The sequence below is a fragment of the Salvia splendens genome, chromosome 15 (genome assembly GCF_004379255.2).
Source record: "Salvia splendens isolate huo1 chromosome 15, SspV2, whole genome shotgun sequence".
Lineage (NCBI taxonomy): Eukaryota > Viridiplantae > Streptophyta > Magnoliopsida > Lamiales > Lamiaceae > Salvia > Salvia splendens.
Window position 1 is genome coordinate 6542138 of NC_056046.1, and position 27312 is coordinate 6569449.

A 27312-nucleotide genomic window follows, 5' to 3' on the forward strand; every position below is an offset into this window, starting at 1 on the left:
TGACGAACTGTGGGAGGAGTATAATGTACTCCGGAGGAACAATGCGCTGGAGAGCTCGGCTTGCCAACAAGTCGTGAAATCATTGCGGCGCTGGGCTTCTCGGTATGACATTGTTCTTGCCCGGCGTCCCTCAATTGAGAGATTCCTCCGGCATATCGCGCCAACAGATGCTCGCACTCCAGATCAAACCTCTGGTTCCCTTGTTCAAAATCCTACTCCCAGCCAACAACGAACTCCGGAACAGCCGGAAACGTCAAGACGAGAACGGGCTCAGGAGCAACCGGAATCGTCAAGACGGGGACGGACTGAAATTCGCCGAGGAGTTGTGACTATGAGCGAGCAAGATCAGCAGATGCTTATTGCAGAGACTCTTCATCGCCGAGGTGTTAGGACTTCTCGGGCTCGGGGAAGAGGCGTTGGGTCGAGGATAGCATCTCGTCGACCTGCTTATTCTTCATCTGCTCGGAACAACCGAACTCGGCTTCCAGAGGATTTTGCAGATAGGTGGCTTAACTTCAGCAACCCTGGACAGTAGAATAGCCCTTTGTAATAGCGTAACGCCATTTTGTAGGGTAGCGGAGTTGTATGCCGAACAAGATTTGATAAATGAAATTTTGTTTTCGCTTCTAACACTGTATTTACAGCTTAGCGAAAAAATTTCATCGTACTTGTCCTCGGTCTTATGAAGTAAACTTCTTTGACCGGACTTGGTCCTTGGTCTGATGAAATAAACATCTTTGACCGGACTCGTCTTTGGTCTGATGAAATAAACATCTTTGACCGGACTCGTCTTTGGTCTGATGAAATAAACATCTTTGACCGGACTCGTCTTTGGTCTGATGAAATAAACATCTTTGACCGGACTCGTCTTTGGTCTGATGAAATAAACATCTTTGACCGGACTTGTCTTTGGTCTCGTCTTTGGTCTGATGAAATAAACATCTTTGACCGGACTCGTCTTTGGTCTGATGAAATAAACATCTTTGACCGGACTCGTCTTTGGTCTGATGAAATAAACATCTTTGACCGGACTGTCTCTGGTCTGATGAAATAAACATCTTTGACCGGACTCGTCTTTGGTCTGATGAAATAAACATCTTTGACCGGACTCGTCTTTGTGTTCTAATTTGGCGATTTTCGTCGCCGGGATCGAACTTTCCCTTGTCCTAATTCGGCGAGTTTTATCGCGTGGATCGGACTTTCCCAGTTAACCGAAGTGGTCTTATGCAGTAAACCTCTTTGACTAGACATGGTCGTCCTCGGTCTTATGAGGTAAACTGCTTTGACCGAACTTGGTCGTCCTAATTCGGCGAGTTTTATCGCGTGGATTGGACTTTCCCTTGTCCTAATTCAGGCAAGTTTTATCGCGAGAATCGGACTTTTGTTGCAGTTCGTTTCAGACGAAGTGCTTGATTCTTAAGCAGAATTGTGGTCTTGTATCCTCTTTAGAAGCTTTGACACACAATCGTGGGCTTGTTGCAGCTCGTTTCAGACGAACTGCTTGTTTAAGCTGAATTGTGGTCTTGTATCCTCTTTAGAAGCTTTGACACACAATCGTGGGCTTGTTGCAGCTCGTTTCAGACGAACTGCTTGTTTAAGCTGAATTGTGGTCTTGTATCTTCTGTAGAAGCTTTGACTCACAATCGTTTAGCTTGTATATGTTCTAAGAAGGGGATCAGCCTTCGAAGAACAAGATACCTCAGTAACATTTGTAAGAGACGACACGCATATAGACAAGGCATATAGACAAATAAAAAGCACACAGAGACGAACAAAAACCAAGCAAACCAAAGAAAGCACACTGACCGGACTGTCTCTTACAAATGGAACTTTTTGAGGTTGGAAACGTACCATGTTCGGGGTACTTGTGCTCTTGACACGTGAGTCAATTTGTAAGACCCTTTGCCGAGGACTTCTGACACCCGATATGGAACTTCCCATGTGGATTCGAGTTCGCCCAGCTTTTCTGCTCGGCTTACTTCGTTGTTTCTCAAGATGAGATCTCCCACTTGAAATTGCAGCTTTTTCACCCTTTGGTTATAATACCGGGCTACTTGCTCCTTGTACTTGGCTGCTTTTATGCAGGCCAATTCTCTTCTTTCTTCGGCCAGATGTAGTTCGGCTCTTAGTCCGTCACCATTCATTTCTGAGGAGAAATTGAGTTCGGGGACTGGATATGCCGATCTCAACCGGAATCACGGCTTCAGTGCCGTACACCATCGAGTTCGGCTCCGGTGTGACTTCGGTCATTTCGCCGGCCTCTGATTCCGGCTGCTGTGATTGCTATGCTTGATGGTGCCGAACTGATTGCTCGGCACTTTTAAGCGCAATCTGCGAACACACTTGCTCTTTTTCGATCACCTCGGATGACCGCTATCTCTCCTTTAGTGGAGAAGGTGTTCGGCGAGGATGCCTCTGATCGCTATGACCGGGCTTCTTTTTGTCTTCTCTAGATGAGCTGTCTAAAGACCGTTTTCGACGGTCTGCCTCATCGGCACGAGAAAACTTGTCCGCAAGGTCCCACATCTCTTGAGCTGTTTGCGGACCGCACTCCACGAGCTTTCTGTAGAGAGCTCCGGGCAGGATTCCATTTTGGAATGCCGAAATGACAAGTAGATCATTGAGATTATCTACCTGTAGGCATTCCTTATGGAATCTCGTCAGGAAGTCGCTGATCTTTTCGTCGCGACCTTGACGTATAGAAAGCAGCTGAGCCGAAGTATTTCGGGCTTCCGCTTTCTGAAAGAACCTCCTGTGGAAAGCATCCATCAGATCTCGGTAGGATCTAATGCTGCCTTGAGGAAGGCTGTCGAACCACCTTCTGGCGTTCCCGATGAGCAGCTCGGGGAACAGCTTGCACATATGGACCTCATTGAGACCTTGGTTCGCCATATTATACTGATAGCGTCCCAGGAAGTCATGAGGATCCACGAGTCCGTCATAGGTTATCGACGGAGTTCGGTAGTTCTGTGGAAGGGGAGTTCGGGTAATATCGTCCGAGAACGGAGTCCTCAATACTCCGTACATGGCGAACCCGACATTTCTTCGGTATGGAGGAGATGGAGTTCTCCTGTGATTCCGGTACCGAGGATTCTTTCTTCTGGAAGACATGACACTACTGCGGTAGTGACTGTCTCGTATGGAGGGAGAGGGAGAATCCGCCGTTTTTGTCCCCGGCTGCTTTTGGCTTTTTTGCAGGAAGGTTAAGAATTCCTCCTGCTTTTCCGCCAAAAACAGCTTGACAGCCTCGTTCAAATCGGGCTGCTGGGAAGACTCGGTGTGACGGCTTTTGGAGCGGCTTGTTCCTCCACCATGAGAACTGGTGGTGGATTTATCCCTAGGCTGTTTTCCCGACCTATGGGATGGATTGGCTTCCTCCTGGTTCTCACGGGCAGGAATACGGGTACTCTGCGATCTGGTATGCATTTTTTGGGTGGAAAAAATGGATCAAAAATTCGCTTTATCACAAATTTTGTTCTCTGTTTCCCACAGACGGCGCCAGTGATGATTCCGCGAATTTTTGATGATGATAAATGCTCGTAAAAATAAATTACGACACAGAGAATTTTACGTGGTTCGATTTACTGAGGTAAATCTACGTCCACGGGGAGAAATGGGGGCAGGTTTGTATTGCTTGATCTGCCAATTACAGCTTACAACACAGACTTGCTATATGATTGTTTCTCTAGAGAGATTCTAACCCCTTCTATCAGATCTAAGTTCTATTTATATAATGAACTCAGATCATGGCTTGCGTCACCACCCTAAGTCGTGGATGTCGTGTAGGTTATGGCCTAAGATCGTGGGTGAAGCGTAGGTCATGGCCTACGATCGTGGCCTGAACTGACATCACGTGGTAGTGGGTGTGTTGGACATCCTGTATGGGTCCACTAACTCCTTGTTCGGTCGAAAACCGAGACCGAACTGCTTTGGTTGCCGATCTGAGAGTAGAGCTTGATGCCGACCTGAGAGCAGAGCTTGATTGGTTGGCTTTTACCGAGCTGTAGGCTGAGGCCGAACTCTTTGGTAATGCCGAACTCCTCCGAACTCTTTGGTAATGCCGAACTCATACTCCTCCTTGGGCTTTGGGCTGATGGGCCGTCACTGCTGTTGGGCTTGTTTAGTTCGTACCCCATCACTACACAAACTTAGCAAAATCCATACGCAAATTGTTATTTTTTTATATCCCTACACGTACAGAAACTCGACCAACTCGATCAACGAGGGAAGAAGGCAATGTAGATTTGTAATTTACAAATACTCAATTTAGATGAATTCTAGAAATCTATGTGTTGTTTGATTTTTTATAATTTTTTGAACATTTTGGGTTTAGAACATGTGGTGATTTGATGTAGATGTTGCGATTTTCATGTTATGTATGAACACTTTGTAGATTTTGCGTTTTTAAGAGATTTCCAGTGAAACAATGTACTATTGTGGTTACTTAATGTATAGTCATTTTTTAAGAGTTTTCTGAGGCCATTCCTAAATTTTCGTTAAGTTAATGTACTAATTTGGTTAGTTAATGTGGAGTCGTTTTTAAAGGGTTTTCTGGGGACACTCGTAATTTTCGATAAGTTAATGTACTATTTTGGTTAGTTGATATAGAAGTTGGGTTTTGCATTTTTTTTATCAAAACTTTGTATAATTTGCGTTTTTTTTTATAGTAGTAAGGTGACACTCTTTATTTTCCAGAATCTAATGTATGATTTTGGTCATGTAATGTAGGAATACCTCCTGTAAGGAGGTAATAGTTTTACGTGTAGTTATGTTTGTGCCGGAAGTTTATACCTTCCCCCTAGGGTTTAGTAGTCCAAGGGGCTAGGTTGTAGTACATATTCAGTGACACAACTTTGACAAAGATTGGGAGTTAAGGATAGGAAGTTTGAATCATTCCCCTTGGGTTTAGTAACCCATGTGGCTAGGTTGTAGTACTCACTCACAAGCGAAATCATCACCAATGGTAGGAAGTTTGAATCATTCCCCTTGGGTTTAGCAACCAATGGGGCTAGGTTGTAGTACCCACACACAAACGAAACCATCACCAAGGGTAGGAAGTTTGAATCATTCCCCTTGGGTTTAGCAACCCATGGGGCTAGGTAGTAGTACACACTCACAAACGAAACCATCACCAAGGGTAGGAAGTTTGAATCATTCCCCTTGGGTTTAGCAACCCATGAGGCTAGGGTATAGTACCACCCCATCCATTGAATTTCGATTTTTCTGTGTTTTGGATGTCATAATGTAGATAATGTATACAAACTGACCTTTAATGTACTTGCGTAGAACTAAATGATGTACATGTTTACTTATTTAATGTCAGGCAAGAGTTGAATCCATGCCTTTTGGGTTTAGCAATCCATGAGGCTAGGTTGTAGTACTCACTCACAAACGAAACCATTATCAATGGTAGGAAGTTTGAATCATTCCCCTTGGGTTTAGCAACCTATGGGGCTAAGGTGTATAGTACCACCACATCAATTGATTTTTTTTTTGTGTACAGATGTTAGTCGTATGATCTCTCAGGGGAAAAGACTATAAAGGAGGCGAGCAGACCGCTTCGAAAGTGTAGGACATGTGGTGTGATGTGCCATCATGATTCGAGATCACGACAAGAAGAAATCTTGATATTTTTTCGTTTGTGTTCCAAACATATTGTTTCTAACAACTGCTTTGACATCTACATTATTTACTACTGAATGTTTACATTATTAATGAATTTTGGTACATTAGTTATGTATATTATGTACATCATTCGTATAGGCAATGAATGACTACATTATTTATGAGTTTTCATTCATTATTTCTAAGTGAATGACTATATTATATTATTTATGACTTGTATGCACCTCTTCCAATTATTCTATTACAATGGCACATTACTATATCATGATGCGTTACATTATTGTTTCCTATATGTACATTACCAACATACTTAATAAATAATGTACGCGTTTTTATACAATTAATGTACTATTCATATAATAAATAATGTACAATTGTATAATGCACGCAATGCTATCATTAATGTACAAAAGTCAAATAGTACATTAAAACATAAATATTATAAACAATGTAAACACTTTGACGCGGCAGCATGCTCAACCTCCCTATCCGCAGTCATTTCCTCCCTAGATTGGTGTATAAATGAAAGGGAATGTCTTCATCAAAATCATCATCGAAGTCGGCCGTTGTCCAGATAATGTAACCAGCTAATGTAGAATATAAGTGGAAAAAATGTGAACTGCAAAATAAAACCAGATAATATAGAATATAAGTGGAAAATGTAACCAGATAATGTAAAATATAAGAGGAAAAAATGTACAAGCACAACCAAAACAATTACTTCATTTAATAAGATAAATTTTCACTCTTTAAATCTGAATAATGTAATATTTTGGTAAATTAATGTAAACATTGCAAATGTAACAAATCATAGAATTAATGTAGCAAAACATTCATTGCTAAAACAACAGTAATATAGAACATTGTTCACTAACTAATTTAGAAATAATGTAACACAAAGCATCATTAATGTGCAATGTACAAAAAGACAGCAGATACAAAGGTAAGATGCACCCAATTCTGTGGCATAAAATGTACCACGTTACCAGAAAAATGTACAAGCATAGCTAATACATTTCTTAACAACATTATCTTACATAGGTTAGGACCAAGTTCAAAATTTAGGCAGATTGGAACTCCAAGTCTACAAAATGACGAGGTCCAGAACATAACACAGAGTACACAATTTGAAGGACAACGTACTATATTTTAACACCAAACTTTAACTCGTTACAACTGGAAAATGTAATATTTTGGTAAGTTAATGTAAACATTATAGATGTAGCAACTCATAGGATTAATGTAGCAAATCAGACATAAATACTGCGCAAAGCATCCTTGCTATAAAACTGTGACGAGGCAAATTGTACACACACCAGTTTAGAATAATGTAACACAAAGCATACTTAATGTGCATACAGTAAAACAAATCATTCGAAATGTAATATTGCATAAACAAATTGTTCACTCACTTGCATCTTGGCTTGCTTGGCTCTTCGAAGTCCTTCCCTTGTTCACCATTGTCACAATTTTTTTTCGTGTTCAGAGATGTACATGAATAATGTAACAGAAACAGTTAAATAATGTAGCCGATGCACAGACAAGTCAGAAGCCAAGTTGTTTGCAATCAACCACTTCAAATGTCGATTTTACGGATAATGTACCTAATCAATGAAATATTGTAAACCCAAATGATGTAGTTTACCAGTGAAATGATGTAAACATGAATGAGATAATGTACGAATAGTTCAATGATGTAGCAGTTGTAGAGATATGTTGATGGAAACCATTGCCGATAAACACAGTACACATTCCGGACATAAAAAACCAATGATGCAATCAAATAAGACAAAATAATCAAATATATTTCGAAAAACAACCATAAAAAACGAAACAAAAAAAAAACCAAACAACGACTAAAAAACACTGAAATTCACTGATTCACATAACCCAAACTGAAAACCAAACAACCATAAACTTCAAATCACAACGGAAACCTAAAGTCTATGGTTGATTTCGCGAAACAATGACCGAAACTCCGTCAAATCGACTAACCTTGTTCGCGTTCGTCTTCAGATCGGCAAAACAGTAAACCGTATGGTTCAATCGACTCACCAACCCGACCGGTTACACTACACGGCTTCGATTGGCAGCAACTGGATCGGCGGCGGTTTCAAATGTCGAAGATTAGGGTTTTTATGAGATTTGGGGTTGAAGAATGGGGATGGAAGGGTTTTTGACGAGAGAGGATTGGGGAGATGCAATTGTGATATGATGGTCAGAGAGAGATATATGAATCAACAGTTTTAATTAAATGGCGGAAATCATGGACATGCAGTTTAAAACCAATGCTTGAGTTTGTGTGTTTCCCATTTTACCCATGTAATGTAGCTAAAAAATGTATTAATGTAGGACTGATGTTTTAAATCACAACCATTGAAATCAGTAATCCAAGGGCTGATATTAGTGTTAAGTTTAAGACTAAGGGAGTGTAAGGACCTTAATGCTCGATTAATTAAATTATTTCTCTGGTAAATTTATATAGATTAGTGATCTAGTTTTGTATAGATCAAAACCCTTATTGGATATACATAAGTTAAAAAATATTTAATTTAGTAAGTAATTTGGACCAAATGTTTTGTAGGAAACTATTTTTAGTGGAAGTTTTGCTTATAAACTTGGAAGCATTTAATGCGAATTAAATTAGTCTAGCCCATTGCAAAAATTCAACAAGCCCAAAAAAATTTGCCCAAAATTCAAACCCATGCCTTAATTAAATTGAATTAATTTAAATTTAAATTTAAACTTACTTTCTTTCAAAATATCAATAACTGTATTCTGCATCCTAAATTATGCGATTACTACACCAAGTTATGCAATATTCACTGGAACAGTTTACAAATCGTCTACTGATAACCGATTCGTTAATCGTTATAATATATGGATAGCATAATGTGTCTATAATTTATACTTAAGTAAAGGCTCAAATTGGTCCTCAACATATGCTCATTTTACGATTTTGGTCCTAAACTTTATTTTAAATTTTTTTTGCATCCATAACATTTCAAATCGGATCACAATTGGTCCTGAACTAACTATTCCGTTAGTTTTTACCGGTCAACGGGTTTAATCCCGATTTTGACCAAATTATAATGTTAAATATGATTTTTTACTCCCTAATTATATTCTTAATTATTTTAATAAATATTCATTTATTAAAAGATGAGAGGAAGGAAGAAGATGAAAGAAATACGCTCACTCAAAAAAGAGTGAACTACACTAATAGTCACTGATTTTATCGAAAAATGCACCAGTGGTCCATAAAAATTTTTTATATCATTTTTTGTACGATAAGACTAAAGTAACCCTAGGCACCACTAGTGTGAATATATAAAGTTCTAGGGCATTTTGGATCTTTCTACTCTCCTTTTAATTTTTTTCATTTTTTCTTCCATCACCATTTTCTTTTATAAACTCAATTATACTTTCATTCAAATAATATTTGATGCTTTATGATTTCAAAATTTTAAATAAGAAACCATATGTTTTAATTATGCTTTATTTATTTTTAAAAATTAAATATTATTTTTTATATAGATTAATCTATACATTTGTGAAGAAAATATTATATTTAATAGTAACATTTTGTCAATATAAATATTAAAGTGATTTATAGAAAATTCTCTGTGGGATTTATTTTTACTTAAAAATTTTACAAAAATCTTTTAAATTTGAGAAGAAAAAATATTATATTGAATTATAGTAATTTTTTATTTAAAAAATGTTACTATACTTAAGTGAAAAATAAATATTTTAATTATGTTAATTAAAATATAGTGTAGTGAAGAATATTTTTTAAATATAATAATTAAAATTTAAGTGAATTATATCTAACATAAATTAAAGCGAACTTTTGCAAGTAACATTTTTTTACTAAAAATATTAAAGTGAACTATAGTAATTTTTTCATTATAAAGCTTAATCTATACATTATTCAAGTAATTATTTAAAAAATTCATATGAATTAATTCAAAAGAAAATATTTTTGTTGTAAAAGTTGCTTTTATGTATGTCCAAAATAATTGCATGATTGAAGAGGTACCAAAATTGTAATTTCCAGATACCGAAAATGCCCTTCATGACATTAAGGAGATTTTTCAAATGCAGAAGGGTATGAAAGACCGACATGTACAAAAAATGTAGTAATTTTTAGGGACCAAATAGGCTATAAAATTTTTTTAGGGACCATTGGTGCATTTTTCGACGAGATCAAGGACTATTTGTGTATGTTCAATTCTTGATTCGGGTTGCTTCGATCTATTTGATTGAATCCAGTTAGAGGGTGTTCGGTTTGCAAGATTGTATCCGAGATTAAATTTGTAGTGTGTTTGGTTCATGAGATTCAACCCCACAACTCAATCCTAGATGGATAATCATGAGATACTTAGCCATAGCTAACCCTCTATGACTAAAATAATCTCACAACTCAATCGTAGATTGTATCTTGATATTATTTTATCTTGGAAACCGAACACCACCTTATTAGTGAGTTTGGGCCACTCTTGAATCGAGAGTAAGGCGGCTGGGAGATTTTGATGGAGGGATTAGGGTATAACCGTGTATTGGTGAAGAGCAATTTAGGTGATTGATTGTCAATTGATATTGGAAAATAAATGTTGATTGTGGATTAATTGGTTGACCAAAATTGAATGCAGATTTGGAGAACGGCCGCTTGCTGGAGTGTTGGAGAATCAGTCACAATATTTCTATTATTTATTTGAGCTCGTGTGAATTAAATTCATTTCCTTCGGCTCGAGGTCACTTGTATTTTAATTGATTGTGTAGCACACATTTTAATAAATAAATATTTATTAAAATAATAAAGGAAATAATTAGGGAGTAAAAAAATCATAATTAACAGTCTAATTTGGTCAAATTCGGGATTAGACCGTTGACTGTTAAACACTAACGGAACAGTTAGTACATGACCAATTGTGATCCAATTTGAAATGTTCAGGACTCAAAAATTCCAAAATCGTAAAATAGACATAGATTCAGGACCAATTTTGGCCTTTTCATACTTTAATGGTTTAATATTACAAAATTTTATTTTCTTATATAATTTATACTTTAATTATTTGCTTTGAACCCGATTAGCCTACTAGACTTTAGGATTGGAAAATTTTAACCCGATAAAATTTCAATCCGATTAACTTGCACTCAATTAGCCCACAACCCAAGTAGAATTGACCAAAAACTCGTTGGGTTGACCCAATTGACATTCCTAGATGGGACGTCCCAAAAAGAAAAGTAACTTGTTTATAGTGAGACGAAGAAACAAATGAGATAATTATTCACGAACGAACGAAATAACAAATTGAGATGATTAATGGTAGACGAAAAAGTATAGTATGATATCATGTGATAGTAGGTGTAGTTCTAAGGAAGATTCTTGAAGTTGAAGCTATTTGAAGATGGAAAGACAGCCAACTATTTCAGGCAAAAAACTCATCAGTTTCTTGAAGAAGAGCAAAGCCCTGCTGTTAAGATTTGAAGAAGGTGAAGCAGCTAAATTTTTATTTTTTTAATTACTCCAGATGATAGGAATAAGTCTCTTGTTAAAATTTCAACTAAAAAGTGGCGTCAGATCTAAATTAAGTCTCTTCCCATCTAAAATAGTAAGTCTTTGTTAATTATTAATGATAGGAATTTATTTCATTAATAACTGCAGCTGAAATAAAATTAACATAATAAAAGCCAAGCAATAGAGTAGGATTTAAAATGGTGTAATTGGTGACCAGTTTCTATCTCAAACCACTTAAAAAGGGCAAATGTTCTTTGTATACTGATGGAGTACGTACTAAACAAAGCCCAACAGCAGTAAAGCCCAAGCAAGAGTATCAGTTCGGCATGACTAAAGAGTATCAGTCCGGCATGACTAAAGAGTTCAGTTCGGCACAACCAAAGAGTTCGGCCCCAGCCTACAGCTCGGTAAAAGCCAATCAATCAAACTCTGCTCTCAGGTCGGCATCAAGCTCTACTCTCAGATCGGCAAAAGCTGCTCGGCAATAATTCAGCAGTTCGGTCTCAGTATTCGACCGAACTGGGAGATAGCGGACTCATGCATGCCCTCCACGACATCCACGACATAATTGCTGATGATGTAAGCCACCGCCTAGTTAGTGGCCACGCAGGATCTCATGACCTCCATGATCTCCACGACTTAGGGTGGTGACGCAAGCCACGATCTCAGTTCAATATATAAATAGAACTTAGATCTGACAGAAGGGGGGACTGACTCTTTCGTTCTCTAGAGACAAAATAGATTATATAGCAAGTGTATTGTAAGCTGTAATCCCAGATCAAGCAATACAACTCTGCCCTCTTTTCTTCCCGTGGACGTAGATTTACTTCAGTAAATCGAACCACGTAATCCTTTGTGTCGTGATCCGTATTTTTACTTGCATTTACTAACATCAGAAATTTGCGGCCTCATCACTGGCGCCGTCTGTGGGAACCAGAGAACCAAATCTGTGATAAAGCGAATTTTTGATCCTTTTTCCACCAAAAACAAAAAAAAAATGCATACCAGATCACATAACACCCGTGCCTCCGTCCGTGATAACCATGAGGAAGCTAATCCAGCAGCCCATAGGCCTGGAAAGCAACCTCGTGAGAAATCTACTTCCAGTTCTCACGGAGAAGGAACAAGCCGCTCAAAGACTCATCACACCGAGTCTTCCCAGCAGCCCAATTTGAACGAGGCTGTCAAGTTGTTTTTGGCCGAGAAGCAGGAGGAGTTCTTAACCTTCCTGCAGAAAAGCCAACAGCCGGAGAAGACAACGACGGATTCTCCCTCCTCTTCTAGGCATGAAAGTCACTACCGCAGTAGTGACGTGTCTTCCAGGAGAAAGAATCCTCAACCCCGACATATTCCTGTTCCTCCTCGGTACCGGAACCACAGGAGAACTCCATCTCCTCCGTACCGAAGAGATGTCGGGTTCGCCATGTACGGAGCATTAAAGACTCCGTTCTCGAACGCTATCACCCGAACTCCTTTGCCGCGGAACTACCGAACTCCGTCGATAACCTATGACGGACTCATGGATCCTCATGATTTCTTGGGACGCTATCAATATAACATGGCGAACCAGGGTCTCAACGAGGTCCACATGTGCAAGCTGTTTCCCGAGCTGCTCATCGGGAACGCAAGAAGATGGTTCGATAGCCTCCCCCAAGGCAGCATTAGATCTTACCGAGATCTAATGGATGCATTCCATAGGAGGTTCTTTCAGAAAGCGGAAGTCCGAATCACTTCGGCTCAGCTGCTTTCCATACGTCAAGGTCGCGACGAAAAGATCAGCGACTTCATGACGAGATTCCACAAGGAATGCCTACAAGTAGATGATCTCAACGATCTACTTGTCATTTCGGCATTCCAAAATGGAATCCTGCCCGGAGCTCTCTACAGAAAGCTCGTGGAGTGCGGTCCGCAAACAGCTCAAGAAATGTGGGACATTGCGGACCAGTTTTCCCGTGCGGATGAGGCAGACCGTCGAAAACGGTCTTTAGACAGCTCATCCCGAGGGGACGAAAAGAAGCCCGATCATAGCGATCAGAGGCTTCCTCGCCGAACTCCTTTTGAAAGAATTCAAAGGGCACCGGTACGAGGCAGATTGGGACCACGTCTCAATCCTGAGAAGCCGCCCGCTCAGTTCGTACCCTTAAACAAGTCAAGAGCGGAAATTTTCGAACTACATTCCGAAATGTTCGAAAAACCAAGGCGGATGACGAAATCGGCCGCGCGGCGACCTCAGGATCAATATTGCTCCTTCCATCAAGCCCACGGACACGATACCGAGGAGTGCCGAGATTTGGCTGCAGGTATTGATGTTCTTGTGAAAACAGGAACGTTAAAAAAATACCAAAGCAAGCAGCCGAAAAAGAACAAAAGGCAGAGAGGTGCGAACTGCAATCCTCAGGATCCGAAAAGGCATGAAGATCCCGAAGACGACGACGAGCCGCAATATGATGGAGTAATCCAGACTATTGATGCTCTCCCTGCCGGGAAGACTAAGTCGTCCTTAAAAGCAGAACGCAGAGGTTCCAATCAAGAGGAGCCGACACATAAAAGGCTGAAGAAAGACGAAGTGATTACATTTTCAGATGCCGATCCCGTCCCAGCCATCTCTCCTCACCAAGACGCTATTGTCATTCAAGCCGGAGTGGCAAACAAACTGATCCACAGAGTATTTGTGGATACAGGAGCGTCAGTCAGCGTTCTTTTTAAAGAATGTTTCGATAAAATGGAAGTGGATCCAGCTCGGCTCAGTCCGGCTCCACTTCCTTTGAAAAGTTTCGCCCAGGAGGACACCCGCCCTGAAGGTATTATCAGCCTTCCGATCACGGTGGGAAAAGCGCCTACAAGCTCCAATATGATGATCGAGTTCTTTGTGGTGAAAGCTCGGTCCCCGTACAACATCATCCTGGGAAGAGACTGGCTCAACACAGTTCGGGCCGTTTGCTCTACTTATCACCTCACCATCAAGATCCCCACTAAAGGTGGGATAGCGGTCATCCGAGGTGATCAAAAGAGAGCAAAAGAATGTCTGCAGATTGCGCTTAAAAGTGCCGAGCAATCAGTTCGGCACCATCAAGCATAGCAATCACAGCAACCGGAGTCAGAGGCGAGCGAGATGACTGAAGTCACTTCAGAGCCGAACTCAATGACCGTTCAGTTATACGAAGATGATCCATCCAGAACGGTCCAGATCGGCTTCGCAGGAACGCCTCTACTCCGGGAAAAGACCATTCAGCTCCTCAAGGAGTACAAAGACGTCTTTGCATGGTCTTCGTTGGACATGACCGGAGTGCCCCCCGAGGTAATCACTCATCGGTTAAATATTGATCCTTCAATCCGGCCAGTAAAACAGAAGCAAAGACTCTTTGCGGCAGAAAGAAGCCAAGTCATCCATGACGAAGTCCGCCAATTACTAAAAGCGGATGTACTATTCGAGGTGAAATATCCTTCTTGGGTGGCCAATCCTGTGATGATCAAGAAAAAAGGAGGAGGATGGCGGATGTGCATAGATTTTACCGATCTAAACAAGCACTGTCCTAAAGATTGCTATCCCCTTCCGAATATAGATAAAAAAGTAGAAGCTTTGATCGGCTTCGAAATTTTCTGTTTTCTTGATTTATACAAAGGATATCACCAAGTATTGATGGATGAGAGTGACGCTCCGAAAACAGCTTTCATTACCGATTTCGGCATTTTCGCTTATAAAAAGATGCCATTCGGTTTAAAGAATGCCGGAGCCACTTATCAAAGGATGGTAGACAAGCTTTTTCGGCACCTGATTGGAAAGGAGGTCGAAGTGTATGTTGACGATATAGTCGTCAAAAGCAAAAGCACTTCGGAGTACGAGCACAACCTCAAGTCCACTCTCAACGTGCTCAAGAAAGCCAACCTCAAACTTAATCCCCAAAAGTGTACCTTTTTGGTAGATTCGGGAAAGTTTCTGGGTTGTTGGGTTTCAAAGGACGGACTCAAGGCAAACCCCTCAAAAGTTCAAGTCGTTCAGAACATGGCAATGCCGAAGTCCATACATGACGTGCAAAGGCTAACCGGATGTCTAGCCGCACTGAGTCGATTCCTTTCCCGATCAGCCGAAAAGCAACTGCCGTTCTTCAAGGTGTTGAAAAAGGCACCAAAGTTCGAGTGGGGAGCCGAGCAGAAAAAGGCCTTCGACGAGCTCAAAAGTTATCTAGCCGAGCTTCCTATTCTCTCTGCTCCAACCGAAGCCGAAGTAATATTCTTATACTTAGCGGCATCAGATCAAACCATCAGCGCGGTGCTTGTACGAGAAGAAGGCCTAAAGCAGTTTCCCATCTACTTTACAAGCCGAGCATTAAGAGGTCCAGAAACAAGGTATCAACCTCTGGAAAAAATTGCTCTGGCGATAGTAAATGCAGCAAGGAGACTGCGGCCATACTTCTATGCTCACAAGGTATGCGTCTTAACCGATCTGCCTCTTCGGCAAGTTTTGACCAAGCCAGAAGCATCAGGCAGAATCGCCAAATGGGCCATAGAGCTGGGAGAACACTCAATCGAGTACCTACCTCGGAAAGCCATCAAGGGACAAGCCTTGGCAGATTTTCTTACAGAGGCCAAGTTCGATCAAGCAATCCCTGTCATTGCCGAACAGAAAAAGTCTGCCAATGCCGAACTAGCACAGCCCTTGGAATCCGAAGTAGAGCCGCCAGACTGCTGGAGCGGATTCATAGATGGAGCTTCAAACAAGATGGGAAGTGGAGCCGGTATTTTACTCATCGCTCCCAACGGACACGAGGTAACCTACTCACTTCGGTTCCTATTCCCCACTACTAATAATGAAGCCGAGTACGAAGCCCTCCTTACCGGACTCCAGTTAGCGCAAAGTCTGCTTGTCAAATCTCTCAAAGTCCATTGTGATTCCCAAGTCATAGTAAATCACATGTTGGGTACAAGTGAAGCTCGTGACGAGAGAATGAAGAAGTATTTGGACAAAGCGCAAAGCATCAGCCGAAGTTTCTCCTATTTTCGGATAATCCGCGTTCCCAGAGCGGAAAATAGCCGAGCAGATACCTTAAGTAAGTTGGCCTCAGATCCGAGCTCAAAGGCGGAAGAACTAATGCATCGAAGCATTGATGAAGCCGAGGTACATTCAGTATCCAGCTCGCCGAACTGGATGACGCCGATCTTGCAGTATCTGGATCAAGGACAATTGCCCGAGGATAAGAGAGAAGCTCGGAAGATCACGTGCCGAGCACTTCGGTACGAACTTCATGAAGGAGTCCTCTTTAGAAAGTCTTACCTCCAGCCGTTATTGCGGTGCGTAGGACCAGAAGAGACGGACTACATCCTCAGAGAAGTTCATGAAGGATCATGCGGCAGCCACATCGGAGCTAGAGCTTTAGCTAAAAAAGTTCTAAGATGGGGATATTATTGGCCAACCTTGGTGCAAGAAGCAGTGCAGCTCGTCAAGACATGCCCGAAGTGCCAAATCCATGCCAATATCCCAAGGATGCCGCAGACCGATCTATCCACTATGCAAAGCCCTTGGCCTTTCATGCAATGGGGCATAGACATAGTGGGACCACTTCCTCAAGCTCCTCGGCAAATGAAATTCCTAATCGTTGCCGTGGACTACTTTACGAAGTGGGTGGAAGCTGAACCATTAGCTACGATAACAAGCTCGAAGGCATTGGATTTCGTCTGGAAGAACATAGTGTGCCGATTTGGCATACCCCACATCCTCATCTCGGATAACGGGACTCAGTTCACCGACAAGACGTTCAAGAATTGGTGCCAAGAGCTGAATATTCAACAGCGGTTCACTTCGGTCTCTCATCCACAAGCAAACGGACAAACGGAGGTAACAAATCGTATCCTGGTGAAAGGGTTAAAAGCTCGGTTAGAACAAGCCAAAGGACAATGGGTAGAAAATCTCCCTCAAGTCCTATGGTCCTACCGAACTACACCCACAACCTCCAACGGTGAAACTCCGTACAGTCTGGTGTACGGCACTGAAGCCGTGATTCCGGTGGAGATCGGCGTACCCAGTCCCCGAACTCTAAATTTCTCCTCAGAAATGAATGACGACGGACTGAGAGCCGAGCTAGATCTTGCCGAAGAAAGAAGAGAATTGGCATGCATAAAAGCAGCCAAGTACAAGGAGCAAGTAGCCCGGTATTACAACCAAAGGGTGAAGAAGCTGCAATTTCAAGTGGGAGATCTCGTCCTGAGAAACAACGAAGTAAGCCGAGCAGAAAAGCTGGGCAAGCTCGAACCCACATGGGAAGGTCCGTATCGGGTGTCAGAAGTCCTCGGCAAAGGGTCTTACAAATTGGCTCACATGTCAGGAGAACAGGTACCCCGAACATGGCACATTTCCAACCTCAAAAAGTTCCATTTGTAAGAGACAGTCCGGTCAGTCAGTCTTGAGTCCTTTTTGGTCAATGTGCTTTATTTGGTTTACTTGGTCTTTATTTGTCTCTGTGCGTTTTGTCTGTGTGTTTTGTCTGTCTCTGTGTGTGTCGTCTCTTACAAATGTTACTGAGGTATCTTGTTCTTCGAAGGCTGATCCCCTTCTTAGAACATATATAAGCCAACGATTGTGAGTCAAAGCTTCTACAGAGGATACAAGACCACAATTCAGCTTAAACAAGCAGTTCGTCTGAAACGAGCTGCAATAAGCCAACGATTGTAAGTCAAAGCTTCTACAGAGGATACAAGACCACAATTCAGCTTAAACAAGCAGTTCGTCTGAAACGAGCTGCAATAAGCCAACGATTGTGAGTCAAAGCTTCTACAGAGGATACAAGACCACAATTCAGCTTAAACAAGCACTTCGTCTGAAACGAACTGCAACATAAGTCCGATTCTCGCGATAAAACTTGCCTGAATTAGGACAAGGGAAAGTCCGATCCACGCGATAAAACTCGCCGAATTAGGACAAGGGAAAGTCCGATCCCCAAATTAGGACAACGGAAAGTCCGATCCGAGCGATAACACTCGCCAAATTAGGACACAAGCTTAGTCCGGTCAAAGATGTTTATTTCATCAGACCAAAGACGAGTCCGGTCAAAGATGTTTATTTCATCAGACCAAAGACGAGTTCGGTCAAAGAAGAGTTCACTTCATAAGACCGAAGACAAACATCAACTTACCCCGTACCTTTATTCAGAATGCCGAACTAATTCACTTCGCTTTCCGGGGGGGGGGTAGTGATGGAGTACGTACTAAACAAAGCCCAACAGCAGTAAAGCCCAAGCAAGAGTATCAGTTCGGCATGACTAAAGAGTATCAGTCCGGCATGACTAAAGAGTTCAGTTCGGCACAACCAAAGAGTTCGGCCCCAGCCTACAGCTCGGTAAAAGCCAATCAATCAAACTCTGCTCTCAGGTCGGCATCAAGCTCTACTCTCAGATCGGCAAAAGCTGCTCGGCAATAATTCAGCAGTTCGGTCTCAGTATTCGACCGAACTGGGAGATAGCGGACTCATGCATGCCCTCCACGACATCCACGACATAATTGCTGATGATGTAAGCCACCGCCTAGTTAGTGGCCACGCAGGATCTCATGACCTCCATGATCTCCACGACTTAGGGTGGTGACGCAAGCCACGATCTCAGTTCAATATATAAATAGAACTTAGATCTGACAGAAGGGGGGACTGACTCTTTCGTTCTCTAGAGACAAAATAGATTATATAGCAAGTGTATTGTAAGCTGTAATCCCAGATCAAGCAATACAACTCTGCCCTCTTTTCTTCCCGTGGACGTAGATTTACTTCAGTAAATCGAACCACGTAATCCTTTGTGTCGTGATCCGTATTTTTACTTGCATTTACTAACATCAGAAATTTGCGGCCTCATCATATACTGTTGTTTTACGTTACAAATGAGATTTACTAGTATTAGTCCTTTGTATATATACTGTTGTAGTATTACTCTCCTTCCCTTATTCAATATTCTGGAAAGCTCCTCCACCACTTCATCCATGGCTTCCTCCTCCTCCACCTTCATCTTCTCCCCCACTCTCCTCCTAAACCCTTCCCTCCCCTCCCCAAACACCTCATTAATAGCCCTCGCCAGCCTCCACCGCCAGCCTCGCATTCACCGGCTGATCTTGAACGGCACCGCCACCACCGGAACACCGTAGTACACGCTCTCCGTCACTGAGCTCCACCCGCAATGTGTCATGAACCCTCCCACACTCCGATGCCCCAAGACGGCCGACCCCTTCTCCCTCCTCCCCTCCGGCACGGCCGCGTCATCCCCCACCGGAGACCGAGCTACCCATATGAAGTTGACGCCACTTACCTCCAACCCTTATGCTATCTCCTCCATTTGCTCCTTTGACGCATAATTCTCACTCCCAAATGAGATGTAGAGAGTTGAGCCTTCCTCTCTCTCACCGAGCCATCTCATCATCTCAAGGTCTCGATCATCAACACCTTCATCGTCGCCATGCGCGATCAAGGGACCGGTTGGGACGAGCTTTCTCTCGCATAAACTAGAGAGATAGTCCATGTACTCCCCCTCAAACGCGCTCTGTAGCCTCTTGATCAAGACTATCTCACAAGAGAGTTTGAAGGTGCCGAAGATGAAGTCTCCATCATCAACATTCTCGACTTTGATGGATTCTCCTGCGGCGATCACGGCCCTCTTCTCGTGCTCTTTCAACCGTATGGCGTCGGAAGGGAAGGAGTCCCAGCTCTTATGAGTGTGGTGGTGGTGGAAGAAGGCGAGCGAGGTGGAGCCGGAAGTGGAGAAGAAGATGGGCGGGATGCCCTGGGCCGCAGCGGCCCTGGCTGCCCAGGGCTGGAAGCCGTCGTAGATGAGCAAGTCAGGTTTGAGGTCGGCGATGATGTCGGAGAAGGCCGGGGCTGACATCTGGAAGGCCTCCACGAGGGTGGGCATGAGGTGGGGTGGGAAGTTCTTGGTGGTGTAGTAGTGTGGAGGGAGGTCGGGGAGAGGAAGTTCGACTAGCTCGATCGGGATATGATCGTTGTTGTTGAGACTGTTTCTGACTGAGTCGAGGTTGATGGATGTGGAGCACAAGTAGACATGGAAGTGTTTCTTGGCAAGGCCTTTTGCTAGTTCAAGAAAGGGAATAACATGGCCATGAGCCAACCATGGAAACATCAAAACTCTCAACTCACCTTGTTTTGCATTCATGGTGGCTACAACTCTCTCTCTCTCTCTCACACACACCCCCCCCTCTAATATCAGGTATATGACAAATAAATGGAGCTGGAGTTATTTAATAAATTGGTGGAGGAACAGTCACCTCGAAAACATCGCATTAGAGCGTCCACTATACTGTGGACGCGGCGGACGCCGCGTTTGGGGCGAAAGCGGGGCGCCTTATAGTGGCGGAGTTGTCCGCCCCGGAGGCGGACGCGGCGAAGGGGGGAGGGAGGTGGCGGACGCGGGATAGCCGCGTGCGGGGCGAGGACGCGGCTGAGGGTGGCAGAGAGAGGAGTGGGGCTATAGCCGCGGCTGTCTATTGCAGTAGCCGCGGCTGACGCGGCGGCGCGGCGGTTCGAGAAGGAGGGCGGCGGTGGGAGGGGGCTGTCCGCCCCCTATAGTGGACACCCTTAGAAACAATTGCTAGTGATGGGTTGTCCAGCCAAGTCCCTATAGAAGGTTCTACTACTAGCCTTAGTTGGCCTAGCCTAAGAATAAAGAAATATGCATTGAAATTTAGAGAGAGAGGTAAAAATCTTGGTCTATCTTGCAAAATGATTAAAACAATATTATTTGGGATGTCACAATATTTCATGAGAAAAAAAAAAAGCTGAGGAAATAGCAATTTCATTACTTCATAAAGTTTATCATTTCGAAAAGCATAATAACGGTTATTTTATGCGCTTGTGCAACTAGTAAAAGAGACTTCGCTTTTGGATTTGCGGTTATGCTGAAATTGTTGATCTGAAAACGATGGAATTTGTAAGAGTACTGTCAAAATTTCTTGCTGCAGCAGAGATCATAGAATTCAACTAGCCTGTCTTGTAGCAAAACCCTTCGCCATTTGATACCAAAATCCAAGGCTTCTAAGCAGAGATGGGTCCGTTTTCGCCAAACTGCACCAGGGTGACGTTTTCTCTCACACCCAAGCTTTGTAGAGCACTGATCAGCTCCGAGATATCTGTTTGTAATGCTGCAGCAAATGCCTGAGAAACGTGCGAGGTTAGATTGCCACATGCAATGACCATTAGGTTGGCTACGGTAATAACTTGAAATGTTCTAGTTTCATATATCATGCCACGGGCCCACAGCAAAGATCAAGCTCATTGACGAGATGAAAAGGGACCATAAAAGCCTTACAGTGAAAAAAATATGAAAAAGGAAATGAGAATACCTTTCTGTTGTCGTCATTTTGATGCTTTATAACATCCAAAGGCCATTCGCTAACTAGCTTCTGAAGTTCAACCGTGATAGATGGCCTTTTGAGGTCAGAAACAGTCTGGGCATACGGAAAATACTCACTTCAAAATTTGTAATATGACAGGGTTTAAATTGATTTTTTAATGTACTAATTTATTGATATCAGCCTAATGCGTACCTGATAAAGCACTTGAATGATAGCAGCGGCATTGTCGGGCTTATGCTCAAGAAGGAAACCCTGGACACATCGAGGTTAAGCTTCATGCACAACAATGCAAGATCCTTTATATAGTAGTGTATATAATGGCTACTGGCTATCATACAAAACATTACAAGTTCGACACAAAATTTCAAGTTCTCCTTCTAATGTTTGCACTTAACAGTTATGTTGGGATAAAGTATGCCAAGTGATCGATAGAAAGAAACTAGAACCTCACTGGCAATAAACGACCAGATGATAAAACATGAAGTGATGAAGAATAATCAAATAATCTTTTAAGGGGTCGGATCAAAATCCTCAAAATACTCAATAGCGCAGGAAGCCAATAGCAGAACCAATACATTACCTTTGCACAGGAAAATCCAGTCGAAACACTATGCTTTTTCATAGCTTGTGATCTCCAGTTCTCAATCTTCCACAAGGATTCAACATCTCCTGCAAGAATAAGCATTAATGAACTAGTTAAGACATTTCTTCATGTGAAGAATAAAATCCCATCATTACAAGATCAAATACTCATACTATTATACTAAGCCAATCATTTGAAACTGCAGGGGAAATGATATCCAGAAAGTAGACTCTAATCAGAAAAGAAACAGTTAAGACCTTTTTTGGCAGCGAATTCCATCCACATGTCAAATGAAGTCTGTCTGAGGCTTACTCCTGATTTGACAAACCTTTTCCCATTCTTCGATATCAGATCCCATCTGTCCGTGTTACAACATATGCTGCAGTAGGCAAAATCCAGTAGGAAAATGTAAATTTACAAGTGAAACATGTGGAACAAAATGAGGAAAAGAATATTCCCAATCAGTTAAAAAAGTAAATAAAGAGGATCAGAAAACTGTAAACAACTAAGACCAGATGGAGCTGCTATAATTTTTACTGCAACATCATTAACCTAATCATTTCTCCATCATGACTCTAGCTAGGTATGCATGTCTTGTCATAAATTTCGTTTGAGAAGAAAGGGAAGTAAGGAAATAAGAAAGTCCACGAAATACAGAAACCAGACAGTTAATATTGAAATCCAGAAGAGTCAGAAATACAAAAATTGAAAGGGTTTGTTACTTAACATATACCTGAAAATTATATCCGCCGTGCCAGGTTGCAAAGGTATATAATTTTTCATCAAAACTTTAATTACTTTGACCATCAGTTTCACATCATTATGTTGTTTAGCGTGCAACTGCATCCATGAAAGAAACACTATAAATGTCCATGCATGCTTGCAAATAACAAAAGGAGACAATTGAAAGAACATGTACGTACCAAGAGCTGGTGAGCACAGCCAATGTCAGGAGTCAATCCATATAAGTTGTGTTTCCACAGTGCCTTCATACCTGTTTGCATATATTGTTGTTAATATTCCATACTGCTAAGAAAAATGAGGAGAACATAAAAGAAAGATCATCAATAAGGTTGGACCTTACAAATAATGCTGTTATGATAAGTAAAGGGTCATAAAAAGAAGAAAATATAAATCATGCAGAGTGATGGCTAAGGGCAGGCTGGTAGCTCATTTGGCAGGACGCTTCCCCTCTAACCAATAGGATGGGGTTCAAGTCAACTCCAGTGAGTGAGTCTGGGTTGTGTGACTTGTAATTCAAAAAACAATCATGCAGAGTTTGATGACCGTCACAATAGGAAAATAGATGACTGTAATAAAACTAGCAATTTTTTAGTACTCAAAATACATGACACAAATCACTAGTAACACAATTATTGTCTTACTTCATTTCCTAGAAAGAATGCATTCTTTCTAAATCCATATTTATCAACCAAACAAGAGAGCATGTCCTCATCAGCATAGGCATACCAAGGGCAATTTGTTCAATTTTGTGCTAGCAAACGTTGGAAATGATATACTAGGCGTCTTAGGCCATGTCAAGCACAATAAAGATTGTAACTATACATATACACATATAAGGTCATACAGAGCCTCAGATGTGGGTGAATGAAAAAAGAGAAAGAAAGAAAAAGAAGAAAACACATTGTCCAAATATGAAAATAAGACTCTTACCAACGTCAACAGCTCCTGCACGAACACAAGCCTGTGTAACTGCCCTACAAAGTGCGCTGTTAAAGTCATTGGGTATCCTAAGATTGGAGAGTCTCTGCAAACCATAAACCAAAAAAGACATATAAACAAATACACAAGAAAAAGAAAACAAATCTGAGTACCAAAATTAATAACTACTTACAAAAGCACGAAGTTTCGGCAGAATGTCAAACAAGAGCTTAATATCTTCTGTGGTAGAGCATTTAGCAATGAGCGACCACATCCACGCATTCGGAGGTGCAGTTCTTCTCTTTGCAATACTGTCTAGCAACTTATCATATATTTCCTTCACTGTCTCTGCACCAAAAACAGCACATGGATTCGCAAGCTAAATAAACTCCTTCTATACCCATACAAAAAAACTAGCAAATTTTTGTACAAGTATAACCATCTGCAGCAGAAGCATTTCCACTCTCTGGCGCTTCTGAAGAAAACAATCTGCTCGATGCCATCATTGATACTGGTGGGATTTGTATTGTATCTTTTCGACTAAATAATTCAACATTTGAAAAACCTCCGTGCATATTCCCTGCAAATTGGACCATATCACATGGAATAAATACATTGCAACGATGCCTAGTATGCCAGTCTATCAATTTGAGGAAAAAGAACACCTTTCCTAACAAATGTTTAACATTAATGCTTCCAATGCCTATATTATTTTGCATTATTCAGCTCCAGTCTTCATTTACAGAAATTCGAAGTTCACACTTTGATAGTCTAAGACTAATTAATTGTGGAGAAATCATACCTGAGAAAAACGCAGCAGAGCGAAAGCCGCGGCGCAGTGAGCTGAACTCACAACACGAGTCCATGGACACTAGGTTGAACAAACTCGGCGGAGGGTTTCTGAAAACCCTAGCCGACCTACGCGTTAACAATCCAATAGCTTGCATTTTCTCATACGTTCTTCCACCACTGCGCTGAATAAAAAATGGGCGATTTCTCACAGCCTTGAGCTAGAAAGTAGAAACATACGAGTTTTAAACCCTCGACACCATTTTCTTTCTTTCTTTCTTTCTTTTTTTCTAGACTAAAGGCCCAAAATGGTCCCTAACATTTGGCGTTTTTTTGATTTTGGTCCAAAACATTATCTTTTGGATTATTCGGTCCCTCACATTTGAAATCGGGCCACTATTAGTCCTAATTTGACGGAATTGGTTAAAATTGACGGAATGCAGTGGTCAACGTACTTCAAATCTATTTTGACCAGATTAAGTTTTTATAAAAATTCAATTTTTTTCTTTTTGAAATTAAAGCAAATCTATACTAATCTAAAGTGTCAGTTTGATGAAAAGACAATTTTATCCTTTTTGGAGGGAAAATGTGAAGCTATTTTGTTTACCCTTTTGGTCATTTTGAGAATGACAACCATTGGACAGAAAAGAGGCAGCTCCTATTGAGCAATAGTAGCTTCTCAAATAAGATTAAACAAGGGGTTTGTTTAAGTCAACAGTAAATGCCACCATCTCCGTTCACGTAAACTTAAGTCTGTGACTCTGTGCAGAGTAGATTATAAGAAAAAACTTGGCTGAAATTAAAATTTCCACTAAAGCAAGCCATATGAACACTTTATATAACAGGTATTGATACTGAGTCATTCTACATAAACTACAAGAATACTCACAAGATATCAAAAGAACATATTTTCAGTTAGAACATCATATAAACTCCCGAACACAGCTACATTTATCACCGAAATCCACAAATCTCGTGATGGGAAGCTACTCACATAACCAGAATTCAAGAGCTACAAGTTAACAACTTAAATCATTATATTGAAGCACATTCAAGATTACTAACCTGTCTACCGTGCAACTTCCAGAAAAGCAAAAGAAAATGTGGAAAAAAACTATCCAAAAGATATTTTCCACAACTTATGAATATACAAATTCAACTAATTAATGACAAGTAATAAGCTACACGCCTAATACATATAGCCAATTAAAATTGATCAAACAAGGCAGCTGCACCCAAGTGTTAAAGTCGATTATCTTACCCCAGTTGATTTCACCCTTTCACAATGAAGAAGAATCTTTTGGCATTGTGGTTAAAGCAAAAATTAAAGAGAGGGTCTAAATTTTCAAGAGCTATTACTCATCAAAAGAAGACCTGAGATGTAAGATATAAAAAAAATCAAACTTAATTAGCATCGAAATCCTGCTTCTTGAGAGGGATACCTAACCCAAGATATTGAATTTATATTTATTGAAAATTCAAACTGAACCATCGCCATCGAGTATAATCCAGAAACAGAAAACCCAAAACAGCAGCAATTGTTCAGCAAAAAAACAAAAATCAAAGATCCATATCCAAAAAAGAAACAAACTTTACCACGAAATTCGTGAAAGATACACGAATGGAGAACAATGGGAGGTCAAAATCGTGAGGTTTAAGCGGAGAGTTTAAACAATGGGAGACACGAATGGAGAACAATGGCGGGCCGAGGTCGGCAGGCAGGCACGAAGCTCAAGGACAAACTGGCGAAGCACGGCGGTGGAGCGGCGGCGGCGATTTAGGTGGGAAGCAAAACGAGATAGTAGCGGGCGAGAGAAGAAGAGGATGGAGATATAGGGCGCCACTTTAGAGTTTGGGGATTTACTAATTTAGATAGTCCATATTTGGGCTTTATTTAGGGCTTTAAAGATTTATTTATGTATTTATGTAGGTATGATACTTAGATACTATTAAAATTTATATTTTTTTCATTGAATATAGTTCAATTGGGATGTTATACTTTATTATAATGTCTTAAATTATATATTTCTAATTTCAACTTTTAATTTATTAGATTTTGTCTGATATGTATTTTGAAAATTAAATTCTTTTTAATTAATTAACTAAATTTAAATAATAATTTATTTAATAAAAAATATTTAAAAATAAATTTATGTGTTGTTAATATTTAAGATACATAATTTTTAAATATATCTGCATTTAAATTTAGTCTAAATAGTTAGAATTGAGTTAATTTTAATATATTTAAATAATATACGTATTTAGTCTTTGGCCATATATTATAAGTATGATAAGTCATCAAAACTTAATAGTGTTGAATATTAATTTGGGGTTTATTATATAAATTTTGCTGCAATTTTATAAATATGGACACTATTTCATTTTATTAAAAACTAACCAGAAATTAATGTAATTTAGGTGAAGAGAGAAAGTTGAAATAAAAATATTGATGTTCATGTAAAAGCTTATTTGTCATATGATAAATAAAAAAGAGAGGGAGGAAACCCAAAAAAAAAGAGCGGTGTTTACAAACCCAAAATATAATGCAGATTTTAGAGAGTTTGACATTTTTCATTTTCGTCAGTCCACAAAATGTAGATTCTTATTTGTTGTACAAATATTTTTTTGTTGTTGTTTTTAATATTACAAATACTTAATTTAATTAGTTCTTATCTGTAAATATATTTTTATACTTACTTACTCTATATTCTTTATTTTAAGTTAATATATCTTCATTATTTAAAAATCTTTTGTCCTGTGTATAGCACAGGTGTTAACACTAGTTTGGTTC

At 40.7% G+C, this 27312-nt stretch overlaps 1 protein-coding gene, 1 long non-coding RNA gene and 1 pseudogene across 6 annotated transcripts; all 3 read right to left on the bottom strand.

Annotated features, from left to right (window-relative positions):
- Positions 1 to 5935: 5935 nt before the first annotated feature.
- On the bottom strand, positions 5936 to 7854 carry LOC121767392. Of its 2 annotated transcripts, XR_006043088.1 has the most exons (3): positions 7621 to 7854; positions 7038 to 7229; positions 5936 to 6244 (listed from the first exon to the last, which is right to left on the bottom strand). It is a non-coding gene; the product is annotated as an uncharacterized LOC121767392 (long non-coding RNA). The 2 variants fall into 2 exon arrangements; XR_006043087.1 differs by having other exon boundaries at positions 7038 to 7854.
- An 11091-nt stretch (positions 7855 to 18945) lies between these two features.
- Positions 18946 to 20289, bottom strand: LOC121766631 (annotated as a pseudogene).
- Positions 20290 to 20830: 541 nt separating this feature from the next.
- Positions 20831 to 26391, bottom strand: LOC121767456. 4 transcript variants are annotated; one of them, XM_042163726.1, is made up of 13 exons: positions 26118 to 26391; positions 25783 to 25895; positions 24535 to 24706; positions 24172 to 24312; positions 23926 to 24080; positions 23745 to 23838; positions 22994 to 23064; positions 22804 to 22910; positions 22328 to 22449; positions 22068 to 22156; positions 21680 to 21739; positions 21476 to 21580; positions 20831 to 21287 (listed from the first exon to the last, which is right to left on the bottom strand). In XM_042163726.1, exons 3-13 carry the CDS (start codon positions 24677 to 24679, stop codon positions 21168 to 21170), a joined length of 1209 nt encoding a protein of 402 aa, XP_042019660.1. In that variant the 5' UTR covers positions 24680 to 24706; positions 25783 to 25895; positions 26118 to 26391; the 3' UTR covers positions 20831 to 21167. The 4 variants fall into 4 exon arrangements, with proteins under 4 accessions (XP_042019660.1, XP_042019659.1, XP_042019657.1 ...); XM_042163725.1 differs by lacking the exon at positions 25783 to 25895 and having other exon boundaries at positions 24535 to 24701; XM_042163723.1 differs by lacking the exon at positions 25783 to 25895.
- Between the last annotated feature and the right edge of the window lie 921 nt (positions 26392 to 27312).